This window comes from Austrofundulus limnaeus, unplaced genomic scaffold (assembly GCF_001266775.1).
Source record: "Austrofundulus limnaeus strain Quisiro unplaced genomic scaffold, Austrofundulus_limnaeus-1.0 Scaffold461, whole genome shotgun sequence".
NCBI lineage: Eukaryota > Metazoa > Chordata > Actinopteri > Cyprinodontiformes > Rivulidae > Austrofundulus > Austrofundulus limnaeus.
Genome location: NW_013952863.1, coordinates 324,763 through 338,457, shown reverse-complemented (window position 1 = coordinate 338,457; position 13,695 = coordinate 324,763). Strand labels below are relative to the sequence as shown.

At 40.8% G+C, this 13,695-nt stretch overlaps 1 protein-coding gene across 1 annotated transcript in view; it reads left to right on the top strand.

Annotated features, from left to right (window-relative positions):
• rerg (RAS-like, estrogen-regulated, growth inhibitor) overlaps nt 1-13,294 on the top strand; it is a 42,497-nt gene extending 29,203 nt beyond the window's left edge. The window contains exons 3-5 of the mRNA XM_014025205.1: nt 2,837-2,893; nt 7,753-7,826; nt 11,195-13,294. Of these exons, the coding sequence (XP_013880659.1) occupies nt 2,837-2,893; nt 7,753-7,826; nt 11,195-11,605 (542 nt within the window). The 3' untranslated portion in view covers nt 11,606-13,294. The remainder of the gene's footprint in view (nt 1-2,836; nt 2,894-7,752; nt 7,827-11,194) is intronic.
• The last annotated feature ends 401 nt before the right edge of the window (nt 13,295-13,695 follow it).

Here is a 13,695-nt window from a genome sequence, read left to right as displayed (position 1 = left end):
CTTACTTACTTTTACTTACTTACTTACTTACTTTTACATACTTACTTACTTACTTTTACATACTTACTTACTTACTTTTACATACTTACTTACTTACTTTTACATACTTACATAATAAAAAACGGAACAGATACAATAGGGTTCCATGCTCCGCTGGAGACATGGAAACGCTGCTGCTTTGCAGCTGCGTTACCCTGCTTCCTCGGGCTTGGACCCCTAAAAATACAGCTGACAAAAAGTTTGGAAGGAGGTGAAAAAAAACGTTTGTGCAATTTATTCAAGTGACCAAATGCTGTGCAGATTTATGAATTGTGTAATATGCAGCAGTGTGATGATAAATAGTCAAAGGAATATTCTGTATTTGTCAGTTATTKTTCATTATTCTGAAGGCCAGGGGGAAGGAACTGTTTGTCGTACAAACTTGGTGTTCTGGATCTCCCCATTACCTCCTTGAAGTCATCAAACATCTCTTTTGTTCTGTCAACATTCAGAGATTGATTGTTGGTTCTACACCAGTCCGTTAGGTGTTGCACCTCCTCCTTGTATGTTGTTTCATCATTACCACTGATAAGACCCACCACGGTTGCATCATCAGCAAATTTGATGATGTTGTTGGAGCCATGGATCGCTGGGTCATCAGAGTGAACAGCAGTGGGCTGAGCACACAGCTCTGAGGAACTCCAGTGCTCAATGTGAAGCAGCTGGAGGTGTTTTTACCCATCCTAACTGGCTGGGGTCTCCCAATCAGGAAGTCCAGGACCCAGTTGGAGATGGAGGTGTAAGAAAATGCTTGGGAAAAAAAAGGAAAAGGGTAGTTTAAGGTTAAAAGCAACAAGATGCTAGTTGGACAAATCTGTCTAAAAGCTGAAAATAGCAAAAAGCTATCTAAAAGCTAAAAGCAGTATAGTCGTGTAAAGCCAAACTTTCTGTGACCCATTTATATTTTGACGTTTCTGTCTGTAGGTCTAAGCTGTAGCTCTATAGAGGTCTGGGTTTCACAACTTGTTTTATCAAATTCTCATTGATGTCTATGGGGGCAATGTTTCAGTTCATGTTTGAGGCTCTGCTACAAAATCTCAGCATACTTTTCCCATTTGAGCAAAATATTGGATTTCTATTTTTGGTTTAAAATGAAGCCATCACAGGAGATGTTAGTCATGGTGGAAATAAAGGAACAGCAGATTTAAAGGGGCTTCAATTTCATTTTACCCTAATTATCCATTTTTAATTTATTCTTGAGACTGAATTTGGATTTGACACGAGACATTATCCTTCCATTATCTGAACCAAAGTTCAACTGAAGTCCAAGCTTCCAGATAAACAGATATTATCCGTTGCCGTTTACCGGCACTTTGAGTGACAAAGAGCACAGAGCTGTTTGCTTTGTGTGATCAACGGATAATGAGGGTCTAATTCAGTCCGAGGAAAGGGGCTCAAGATGTTAATGGTAAACTATTAGGACCAGTGAGTCACTGCTTCACTGAGGTTGTTGCTCTTACTGTTTAAGGGCAATGAAATGCAACACAAATGCTTTGTATTAAAACATACACTGATTTGTGGGATCTGATATTTTATCCCAAAGGCTGTTTGAACTCTGCTTTAATCAACAACAATGATTCAGATAAGTATTAGCATTTAGATGAAAAGAGAATCAGTAGTTCAGATTATGGCCTGTTGGTGAGTTATCCTTTTACTGATTAGCAATTGAAGTTGATATCAATGTGCAAATTAGAACAGCTGCCTGAAATAATTGGCACTATTACCATCTAATGGGAATTTTTTCAAATACTCGTTCAGGAAACTACATGTGGTAAAAAAACAAACTTTAAAATAAGAGTTTATGTTCTTTCAAACACAGGGTTTTCACAGTGGGCATGAAGTATTGTCATGTCTTTTTGGTCCATGCACCAATGTTGGGTCACAAAGGTCCAGGAGGAAAAGGAGGTTTCCAAGTCAGGGAGAATGCATAACTAGTGCATCTACGGTCTGGTCCAGGGTCTTCAAATGTTACTGCAGCTAAAACCTCCATTTCTTGGTCTGTCATTTGTGAACAAGWCTCCATTTCCAAAGGGAGAATTCCACTTTTTCCCAATTGAGAACCAAGGTCTTTGATTTCAAGTAGCCAATTCACACTGGCTGTGAACTACCTCAGTGCACATTGAAGGTCTTAAAGACGCCAACAGAACCATGTCATCTTCAAAAAGCACGAGATGAGACCCTATCTCATGGTTTATACTTCTCTGTCTTACAAACGGCATTGTTAAACAAAACTGAGTCAAAGAACCCGTTGTGAGGGTGTTGTTTCGGCTCGTCTTCATTGAGGAGCCAGTTGAGGTGGTATCTGGTAAGGAAGTATTTCAGGCATGCCYGACTGGGAGTAGACCCCAGGAAAGACCCAGGACATCTGAAATCCTCCCAAAAGAGAATAAATGGCTGGGAAAGAGAGGTCTAGGTCTCTATTCTCAAGCTGCTGCCTCCACGACCTGACTCTGGACCAAGCGGAAGATGATGTGTGGATGTACAGAGGCTAAAAGATGGACTTTGGGATGTTGCAAAAGCATGAGGTTCCAAAGTAGCTCACAGTTCTTTTCCAGGTTCAGAGGACATGATAACTCACCATCGCTCATGAACAAGACTCATTAGTTGAGGCAGTGACTCACTTCAGTTAAGAACTGTGGCCTAATTCAGACTCAGAAGCACCAAACAAWCCACCTTTCTCTTTGGCCGTCTCAACATCAAATGCTGGTGGTGAGAAAGTCTTAGCTCAAATATGTCATTGTTTTTTGTTGCAATGCAACGTYAATTTAATTTAACCAGTTCTCACTCTCTGTTGCAGCTTTGGTGGTCAGATTTCTAACAAGACGCTTCATCTGGGAGTACGATCCAACATTAGGTAAGACCATAGATCCAGTATCTCTTCAGAAAAACAATTAGATCCATCCTCTGACTAAAGAGCACTGTTATTGTTTTAACCATTAATTATTGGGCTTAAAGCAAGAAAAACACATCTACCTTTAACATCTTTGAATCGCCTTTTAAAAACTCACATTTTTATCCTTATCATACAAGCCAGCAAACAAGCCTTTTGTTTTTGGTTATTGGCAAGAAAGGAAAATGTCCCCTGTAATTTTTAGTGTGATTAATATTCTGGAGGTGATGAAAAGCAAAGCACGCTGAAAAACCATTTTATAGAAAGTAATTGTTAAATTACACAGCAGAGATGCAAACGCACAACTCAAAATGATGCTGTCTGGTCTAATGCAGCCAAGGAATAAAACAGAGCTGGCCTTTTCATTCTGTGATGTTGGCTGAGCAGATTTTCAACACTGTAATTACAGGCTGAAAAGACAAAAGGCGTCTCATCTGCGAGGTCCTTTTCATTTCCTCCCCATACCGGACTGAACGAACGTTTGAAATAATAACAGGTCATTTGTTGGGCCAATATAAAAGAGCATCTGAGTGCAAACGACAGTCAAACGGACCATTATCTGGAAATTTGTTTAATTTCCTGCAAAAAATAATTGGTTCTCTGAACTGTACTCAAGCATACTCGCTCTGTTTTTTGTCTTTTTATGCTACATCTAGCTTTGAGCTAGCCTTTTGCTACTTTTAGCTTAGCTAATTTTATAGATATTAAGCCAAAATTTGGCATGGTAGTAGATAGGGGTGTAAGAAAATAGATACACTGAAATATCGCGATATTTCATTTCCCGATACTGTATCRRTRTTCTWAAGCCCTGTATCGATTTTTTTATTAAGGTTTAAAATGTCAACTTTCCTGCCAGCCATTCATTTTCATGTTGTAGTTCAGCCTCTGACCACTAGTTGGCAGCAGTGAGCCAGCCATTTCGCTCCTCTACCTCTTGAGCGCCAGAGAGTAAGGGTAGCATTAGCATCGTAAGTAAACATTAGCTTTTCTTATTTTTTGTCAGTAAGAGGTTTTTATTTAATAGAATTTTTGGACAAAAAAATCACAATATATCGCCTTGCTTACAGTATCGCAATATATCGGGATATATCGTATCGTGACCCCTCTGTTATGATATGTATCGTATCGCCAAATTCTTGCCAATACACAGCCCTGGTAGTAGATTTGCATCATCTTCAACTCTTACTTGGACATTGCTCATCATCCTAACGTCAATGGTTAAATGGACTCTTAAATGGGTACCACTATGGTAATTCCCTCAGGAAGACGACTCTTAACAATGGAACCACAAACGCCCTGATTTGGCAAAATATCTCCAAATTGACAATGGCCAACACAAAAATATTTAAATATCAGCTATGACCACGCAGAATATTATGGTCACGAGGGACAATCCGAGGGCCGAGGGACTCCATCCACATCCGCCACTCCACCGAGACACGCCGCAACAGCAGCAAGCCAGAGAAACCAGCCCAGAGTAACAGCAACACTAAAGCTGAGGTACATTTGGTCAAAAACAGACCTGCAGATGCCTGTAAAGCCAAACTGAATGTATTTTCCTGCAGCGATACTGCAGAGCTACATGCATCGTACATTGATGTCATTTATGAATGGAGCTTCATTCCACGTGTGTGCCTTATAAAGAAGTATAGACATTTCTGAAATCAAGAAAAGAGCAACAACGGCCTCCTTGGTTACGAGGAGAGCTGTGCTGGCGTCAAAACCAAGAAAACCCAGCTTGAGGTCCGTAATGAGAATAACAGCGCTGCTGGTGGGTGTCTGTTACCAATCACACATGAAGTGGTCGAAACATTATTAAAGCTCTATTGTGGGCATATCACACAGGTAGAGTGTGTGTGTGTGTGTGTGTGTGTGTGGGTGTGCAGGCTGCGGGGCTCAAATTCAGGAATGCTGCCAGAACATGAGCTTGGTTTCATCCATCTCAATGTGCCCACCACTGGCTGCGATTCTATCCATCTCTGTTTATTATCCACGCGTTTGAGTCGGGTTTATTAATCAGATTTAATGTTYTCACCTCTCGTCGTCTCATGACTTCTGGTAGATTAAATCTCAGGACAAAGTCCGTTAATCACCTGATCATGTATATTAAATGTGCTGTTCAGAACTAACTATTATTGATGGTCTGATAAAGACCTGAGGTGGTTTGCATAAAGAACGAGGGCCTTCAACACAAAAGAGTGATTTATGGAGTAGAGGGCATCAGTTTTACCTTCTTTACCTCCACTTTGTACGATCAAAACCAACATGTAGAAAAACCGTTGGTGGTTTTCAGTCTCATGTTTGTTTATTCCAGGGTGTTAGATGGTAGGCTTCAAATGATCGTCAAACCTCTGATTCTGTGCTGGTTGTGGAACATTGGACCAGATCTTTACCCTTGCAGAGCTGCTAAGGGGGTCATGGGAGTTTGCCTCTTCGGTCTACATGTGTTTTGTGGACCTGGAGAAGGCTTAGGACCGTGTTCTTTGAGGCATTCTGTTGATTGGTGCTGTGGGACTATTAAAGGCTTTCCAGTCTGAGATGGTTCTCAGGTTTGTCCCTTAACTTCGATCCAGTTTGTGGTGCTCATGGACAGGATCTCAGAGCACCACAAAGTGCAGTCGTGGTAAGGAAGGTGTCTGGTTTGGGAACCACAGGGTCTCGTTTCGTGTTTATGCAGAGGATGTGGTTCTGTTGGTGTATTCTGGCCAAAACCTTCAGGGCACACTGGGGCGGTTCACAGTCTAGAGCAGGGGTCTCCAACCAGCAGCTCGTGAGCTCATTTAAAGTAGCTCTTTAGGGCTTATGAAAAGWTAAGAAAAGCAAAATTTTATTTCTTACTTGCCAAACAAACTTTCATTTAATTCCAATCARTCTAYAGATRYCTCTTCCCCTTGGTTGTCAATCAAACAGTTTAGRGCTCAKTATGGTCGATTGGCAGATGACGCGTGGTTATGTAGTTTTTCGGCATCRTTTTCGCACACACCTTTCATAGACCCTTGAGACCCACTGTGCCAAGCTCCTAGGAAACCCCTCCCGCTGTGGTATACGTCACTGCACGGGRTTTCTCCCCGCTGGAGTTTACAATGCGGAAAAAAAAAATCGAAGACCCATCACCCGATGTTATTTGTGCACAAATCTGTCGTGGTTAAACTCTAAGTTAGTAGTGTGAAATACACTGTAATATCTGTTAATTCAATGTTTCATGTGAATTTAAGACTGTTTTTTGGGCAAAACAAGCTTATTCTAATAGWTTGAGTTTAAGTTTGAAATTAAATGTTGCAAAAAGTAGCTCTAAGACAACTTCATTTTGTGAAAGTAGCTCAAGGAAAAAAAAGGTTGGAGACTCCTGGTCTAGAGTTAAACAGCTGGGATGGGAGTCAGTTCTTCTAAGTCTGAGGCCATGGTTCTCGATGTGCCTCAAGTAGAGGACTTTGTATCTGGGTGTGTTGTTCATGGAGCAGGAGATGGATCAACAAACTGGGGCTTTAATCAGTCGTGGAAAGTTGAAAAGCAAAACTCTGGATTTACTGGTCTGTCTMCGTTCCAACCCCACCTGTGGCCACGAAGCGWGGATCATGACAGAAAGAATGAGATCCTGGATACAAGCGGCCAAAATGATCTTTCATAGAATAGCCGGACTCAGCCTTAGAGATGGGAGATGAGCTCAGAGTGGAGCCGCTGCTCCTCCACATCGAAAGGAGTCAGTTGAGGTGGTTCATCTAATTAGATGCCTCCTGGACCCGACTATGGATAAGCAGCTGAAGATGGAGAGGCGACGTATAAATAATATTTTCWGTAGATATTTGTGAAAGATAACCAACCTACAGTTTGTTCTTGGCCGACACGTCAAACAGCTACATGTAGACGAGGCTGTTCAGGAAGCAGACGACTAAAAAAACAAACTGAACCAGAAACAGGACTGAAGACAGAAACGTCCTRGAGAAGTCTAACTCGGACAAAGAACAAGCTGTAGGGATTGTTAGATAATCTTTAGCTGATAAAACAGCCGAAGCCTGAATCTAAACATTCTGTCCCGACACTGAACTCTGTGACACATCCACGGGGACCGGGACGTGGACAGATCGGCTGCTGCTGACGGAGCGACGGCTCCTGAAATAAACTCTCCCACAACTCCCAGAGTGAGACTCAGAGACGTCCAGCTGTTTGACGCTTCCAGTTAAAACAGTTGGACGTGCTGCTTCCCCTGGATACCCTGGAATAAACTCCTGAATCTCCAACACACAACTAAAGTACATCTGAAAAAATTATTAGCTTATTTTGGTTTTTTTGTTTTGTTTTGTTTTACCAGAAAACCAGAAGTCTCAACAAAGGAAAAATTTTTCATGTTATTTTTTTTGACTAAATTAAACCAAACTTTCCTTTTTTYCCCTCTAAAAAATAAACTAAATAATACAGCAGCAGTTCCAACTTCAGAAACAGAACTGACTGAAAGCTTCTGAAGAACGGAGAAAATGATCTTTCCACTAAATTCATCTCAACTCTAAACTTGGGTGAACTTTGGCGTTCTCTGAAAGGTGTCACCTGAAAACAGGTTTTTACCAGCAGCTCAGGTGGAAAACCTCATCAGCATCCAGAGGAAGTRGCTGAAGCTAAAACAGGAGAAGCAGCTCGTTTCCTGAGTTCCAGCTGGGTTTAACAATAATTAGAGTGACCAGAAGTGTTTGCTTTTTAAACGACCGGGAGGAATTTTAGTAAAAACATCWTCTTGCAGTTTCACTCCCACGTTTGGATTCATCACCAAATGATTCACAAACTAAAAACTGTGAATTTCATCAAACGTCTTGTTTATTTCTGCCTGACAGAGTCGACGTATCGTCATCAGGCCAACATCGATGATGAAGTCGTCACCATGGAGATCCTGGACACGGCAGGACAGGTGAGACAAACTGTCCAAATTAGGACTTTAACGCAGTTTGAAGCGTTTTTCACAACGCTGCAGTTTTAGTGAACATCACTGAGTAACAGCCTCATCCAGCCAACAATGTCAGCTAACAAAATGTAGCAACATGCTACCAAAGAGCTAAATGTAGAGAAGAGCCAACCAACAGCTAAATCAAGTGAAAGCCAAGCTAAAAGTCACATAGCAACTTTAGCTCAAAGCAGCAAAAGGTTACCCTAAAGCTAAATGAAGCAAAAGGCTAGCCAACAGCTCAATCAACCCAATACCAAGCCAAAAGCTAAATGTAGCAAATGGCTAGCCAAAATATTACTCAAACAAAAGACCAACAAAAGGCAGACAAGGACTAGTCAACAGCCAAATCAAGCTAAAGACAAGCCTAAAGCTAAATCAAGCAAAAGGCTAGCCAACAACTTCATCAAGCCAATGCCAAGCCAAAAGGTAAATGTAGCAAATGGCTAGCCAAGAGCTAAATTTAACTAAAGACTAACAAAAAACCAAATATAGGCAAGAGCTACCCAACGCTAAATTAAGCAAAGGGCAAACCAAGAGCAAAATCAAGCAAAAGACAAGCCAAAAGCTAAAYGTAGCAAATGGCTAGCCAAGATATTCATCAAACAAAAGACCAACAAAAAGCTAAGTGCAGACAAGGGCAAGTCAACAGCTAAATCAAGCTAAAGACAAGCCAAAAGCTAAATAAAGTAAAAGCCTAGCTAAAAGTCAAACACCAACATTAGCCMAAAGTAGCAAAARGCTAGCCACAAGCTAAAATARGTAAAAGGCTACCCAAATTTTAAATGTAGCATAAGGCTTGCTAAAAGCTCAGYGTARCCAAATGATGCCCAAAAGCTAAATKKAGCGAAAGGCTAGCTAAAACTAGAAAGAGGCTAGCTAAAGGTAGCATAAGAGCAAATATTTTGAAGCAATTTTAAAACGTGTGAAAAATGTAATGAAATAGTTCAATATTTTAAAAAGTWTTTTAAAAATAAAATCCAAAGGTTTTATCTGTCATCAGCTGAATGAGCTGAATGTTTTCATACAAACAGAACAAAGGAGTGAATTCTGACTCGGCCTTCACACAACAACCCTGAAACCTGCGTGGTTAATCTTCTCTCGCTGCGTCTCCTGAAGACGTTCGGCTGTTTGAAGACGTGTCGGCAGGCTGCGAGAGCGAGCGGCTCCTCGGCAGCGTCACTTCCTGCAGYGCAGCCGCCACGCTCCGACCGCGAGGGACGAGCTCAGGCTGAGAGATGAATGTGCTGCAGCGCTGTGTAGGTGGAGGCCCGTTTCTCCTGAGACTCTTCAGTCGTCCTCGGCTCGTTACAGCCAGGCCTATTTTCAGCTGGCATCAGGACGAGTGTTTCCAGACGTCAGACACTGTCCTCGCTCTGATGCCATCAGACTGTGCAGGTGCTCCTCTCCAGGTTTAAACCTCATCGTTTCTCCTGCTAACAGCTGATTTCTGGAGCTCGTCCTCGACTGTTCACGTTTCTCACACGGCTCCAGAACATCGAACACTGACTGGAACTGCAACAATCTTCTGTTTGTGTTTGAGGACCAGATTTAAAAAACAATTAAAGCTGCTCGTTTGGTCGTTCTCCCACCTTTCTCAGCTTAGTTTGAGTTGTTGATTCTAGAGCTGAATTCTTATATCCTGCAGGGGAGGAACAGCCACAACATCCAGGCCGAAAATCCACATGGCTGACAAATGACTTGAGAAAATTTACTTTATTCCTACTAGCTAAACCTAGCAAAACACTAGCAAATTGTGCCAAAAGGTAAAAATAGAAAAAGGCTAGCTCAAAGCTAAAAATTTTATTTTGCTAAAGAATTATTAAAAGCTATGGAAATGTAGCAAATATTAGCTAAACCTAGCAATTTTTGCTAAAAGCTAAAAATAGAAAAAGGCTAGCTCAAAGCTAAAATGGTAGAATGCTAAATAAGTACTAAACATTAATGCAAAAGTAGCAAAAGGCTAACTAAAACTAGCAAAACTATCAAATTTTACTAAATGCTAAATGTAGAAAAAGACTAGCTTAAAGCTAAAAATGTTAACACGCTAGATAAGTAGTAAAAAGCTATGGAAAAGTAGCATAAGATTAGCTAATCTTAGCAAAGCAGTAGCAAATTGTGCCAAAAGGTAAAAATAGAAATAGGCTAGCTCAAAGTTAATATTTTATCTTGCTAAATAATTTATAATAAGCTATGGANAAAAGCTATGGAAATGTAGCAAATATTAGCTAAACCTAGCAATTTTTGCTAAAAGCTAAAAGTAGAAAAAGGCTAGCTCAAAGCTAAAATGGTAGAATGCTAAATAAGTACTAAACATTAATGCAAAAGTATCAAAAGGCTAACTAAACCTAGCAAAACTATCAAATTTTGCTAAACGCTAAATGTAGAAAAAGACTAGCTTAAAGCTAAAAATGTTAACATGCTAGATAAGTAGTAAAAGGCTATGGAAAGTAGCCTAAGGTTAGCTAATCCTAGCAAAACAGTAGCAAATTGTGCCAAAAGGTAAAAATAGAAATAGGCTAGCTCAAAGTGAATATTTTATCTTGCTAAATAATTAATAAAAAGCTATGGAAATGTAGCAAGTATTAGGTAAACCAAGCAATTTTTGCTAAAAGCTCAAAGTAGAAAAAGGCTAGCTCAAAGCTAAAATGGTAAAATGCTAAATAAGTACTAAACATTAATGCAAAAGTAGCAAAAGGCTAACTAAACCCAGCAAAACTATCAAACTGTGCTAAATGCTAAATGTAGAAAAAGGCTAGCTCAAAGCTAAAAATGGCAAATGCTAGGTACTAAAAGTTTATGCAAAAGTAGCAAACGGCTAACCAAACCTAGCAAAACTATCAAATTTTGCTAAATGCTAAATGTATTAAAAAGACTAGCTTAAAGCTAAAAATGTTTTGCTAGATAAGTATTAAAAAGCTATGGAAAGGTAGCATAAGGTTAGCTAATCCTAGCAAAACAGTAGCAAATTGTTCTAAAAGCTAAATGCAGCAAAAGACTAGCTCAAACCTGACAAAACATTAGCTTAAAGCAGTGACCAGCAAGCTAAAAGCTAAAAAAGGCTAGCAGCTAAAAGTAACAATAAAGCAGAATGTTTTAAAACCTTAAATGTATTTCTGAGAGGAAAATCTTTGTAAATAGTTGGTGTTTAGAGAGGTATAAAAGTTAGAACAGCATAAACGYGACAGCCTCGTCTCCTGAATGAGCCGAAGKTTTTGGTAYATAAACAGCTAAAATAGCACAAAGTGTGCAGGTGTAGCTGGATACTAATCAAACTGAGTAGGTGGATTATTGTACGACTCAGTTTACGAGGACATGTCCTGTTTTGTCTCCAGGAGGACGTCCAGCAGAAGGAGGGTCACATGCGTTGGGGGGACGGATTCTTCATCGTCTACGACATCACAGACCGAGGAAGCTTCGAGGAGGTAGCTCCTCTCCGGAGTCTCCTGGAGGACGTCAAGAAGCCGAAGAACGTCCCCTTGGTGCTGGTGGGCAACAAGTCCGACCTGGACCACGTCCGGCAGGTCTCCACCGAGGAGGGGGAGCGGCTGGCGGCCGAGATGGCGTGCGCCTTCTTCGAGTGCTCGGCCTGCGCCGACGAGGGCGGCGCCGTGGCCGAGGCCTTCCACGAGCTGTGCAGGGAGGTGAGGCGGCGCAAAGCCGTCCAGGGCAAGGCCAGACGCCGCAGCTCCACCACACACGTCAAACAGGCCATCAACAAGATGCTGACCAAGATCAGCAGCTAAAGGAGCCGCTGGCACCACTCACCTCTGACCTGCTTTTATTGTTTCATGGAGACAGTCGGCTCCAAAACACACCAGACTGATTTAACGTGCAATTATCATTTGTTGCTCCGATTATGGCAGGCCATTTTATCATATAATCTGCTTCGTCTGACTCTCTGTAATTACATTCTAGATTTATAAAAAATGAGTTTGTCTTGCCTGGATAATTATTCAAGACATCTGAAATAGAGAAGCCATTTAAATGAAAATAATCAAGATCTCTCAAATTCATTAAACAACGTCTAGAAAGGAAGTCATAAATCCAGTTCTTAATATCTTAGTTTTGCAGAGTCATTATTTGCTTTCAAGATATCTGCAGTTTAATTTGCACTAGTTGCAGCTTATATATCACATATCTTTTTATACATTACATGTATAGTTTTTAAACTAACCCTCTATCTTTAATTGTGGATATTTAAAATATAAATATTACAGATACAGTAACTTAACATCAAATCTGACATCATTTATAGTCAGAAAGTAATTAGAGATGTTTTAAATTAACATGTTTAATCACAAACCTATTTCAAATATCTGGAATGTCAATGTGGTGAAGCTGATTATATGTCAAAACTGCCTGCCATACTCTTATAGAAAGAGCCCTGAGTGCAAAGTTAACAGTGCAAACCTGAGACAACTTTCTCTGACGGGCGACTAAAAAGTATCAAATTAATTTGTCTCGACCCACATTCACCAAATTTTCTGTGGAAAAAACAAACTTGTCATCTCTGGACCAGGACCTCGTTTTGTCTCTGCTTCGGGCTCTCGGTTCTGGGACGTTCTCCTAAACGAGTCAGAACCCAGTGGACTGTAAAGCCAGGACGTAGCGGAGGCTGCTGAACAATCAGCTGAAGACTTTGTAAATAAAAGCTGAAGTAAACAGTGGTTCATGTTTGTCATCAGTGTAAATATTTTAACTCCCTGAAGGAACTCACGTCGCCTCGCTCGCCAAAGTATCCTTAAAACGAGCGAACTCGCTGATTACTTGTGGCGGCCATCTTGGATCAGAATGATAACTTTCTGAAAGTTTTGTCCAGCTCGTAACGTTTTGAACGTTTTGCTACTAAAAAGCTGCACGATTTGAAATATTTATGTAAAGACATSCTTTCGATGCTGTAATGCGGCCGAGGATCAGCCTGGAACATAAAAACWAGAGAAGAAGAATTTAAATCCTGGGAGCGGCCCGGCTGTCTGACAGATAATTACTGGGGTCCTCGTTATCCAGAGCAGCTGCAGAACCAACACAACCACATCTAGGTTTACACTTAATGCAAACCAAATCTGTTTTTATTGTTGCTGAGTCAGCACTCTTACTATTGTTCTGCTTGTTTCTGTGACCCAACTGCTTCTGTGTTTATATATGGAAACGTTCGGCTCATTAAGGACGCGGAAACGTTCGGCTCATTCAGGACGCGGAAACGTTCGGCTCATTCAAGACGCGGAAACGTTCGGCTCATTCAGGACGCGGAAACGTTCGGCTCATTCAAGACGCGGAAACGTTCGGCTCATTCAGGACGCGGAAACGTTCGTCTCATTCAAGACGCGGAAACATTCGGCTCATTCGGGAGGCGGCCGCTGCCACTTTTGCTTTTTGTAACTTATATTTTTCAAAATATTTAACTTTGATTAAAAACATTTTCCCCATTGAAACAAATGACTTCTGTTCATTTAAAACATTTACTTTGAAATCAGCTTCAGCTTGTTTGTCTTCATTAACTTTCAGCTACTGTTCTGTCACTTTGAACTTTTACTATTTAGCTACTCTTCTGCTATTTTTTTAACTAGCATTAGGCTTTTTATGGATGTTAGCCAGAATTTGTCTCCCTTTAGCCAGCCTTCAGCTCCTTTTAGCATTTCAAACCTTAAGATCGCTTTAGCCAGCACTTAGCCAGTTCTAAGCCAGCTATTAGCTCTGTTTAGCCAACCTTTAGCCAGCCCTTAGCTATCCTTTAGCTCCTTTTAGCCAGCCCTTAGCTATCTATCCTTTAGCTCCTTTTAGCCAGCCCTTAGCTATCTATCCTTTAGCTCCTTTTAGCCAGCCCTTAGCTATC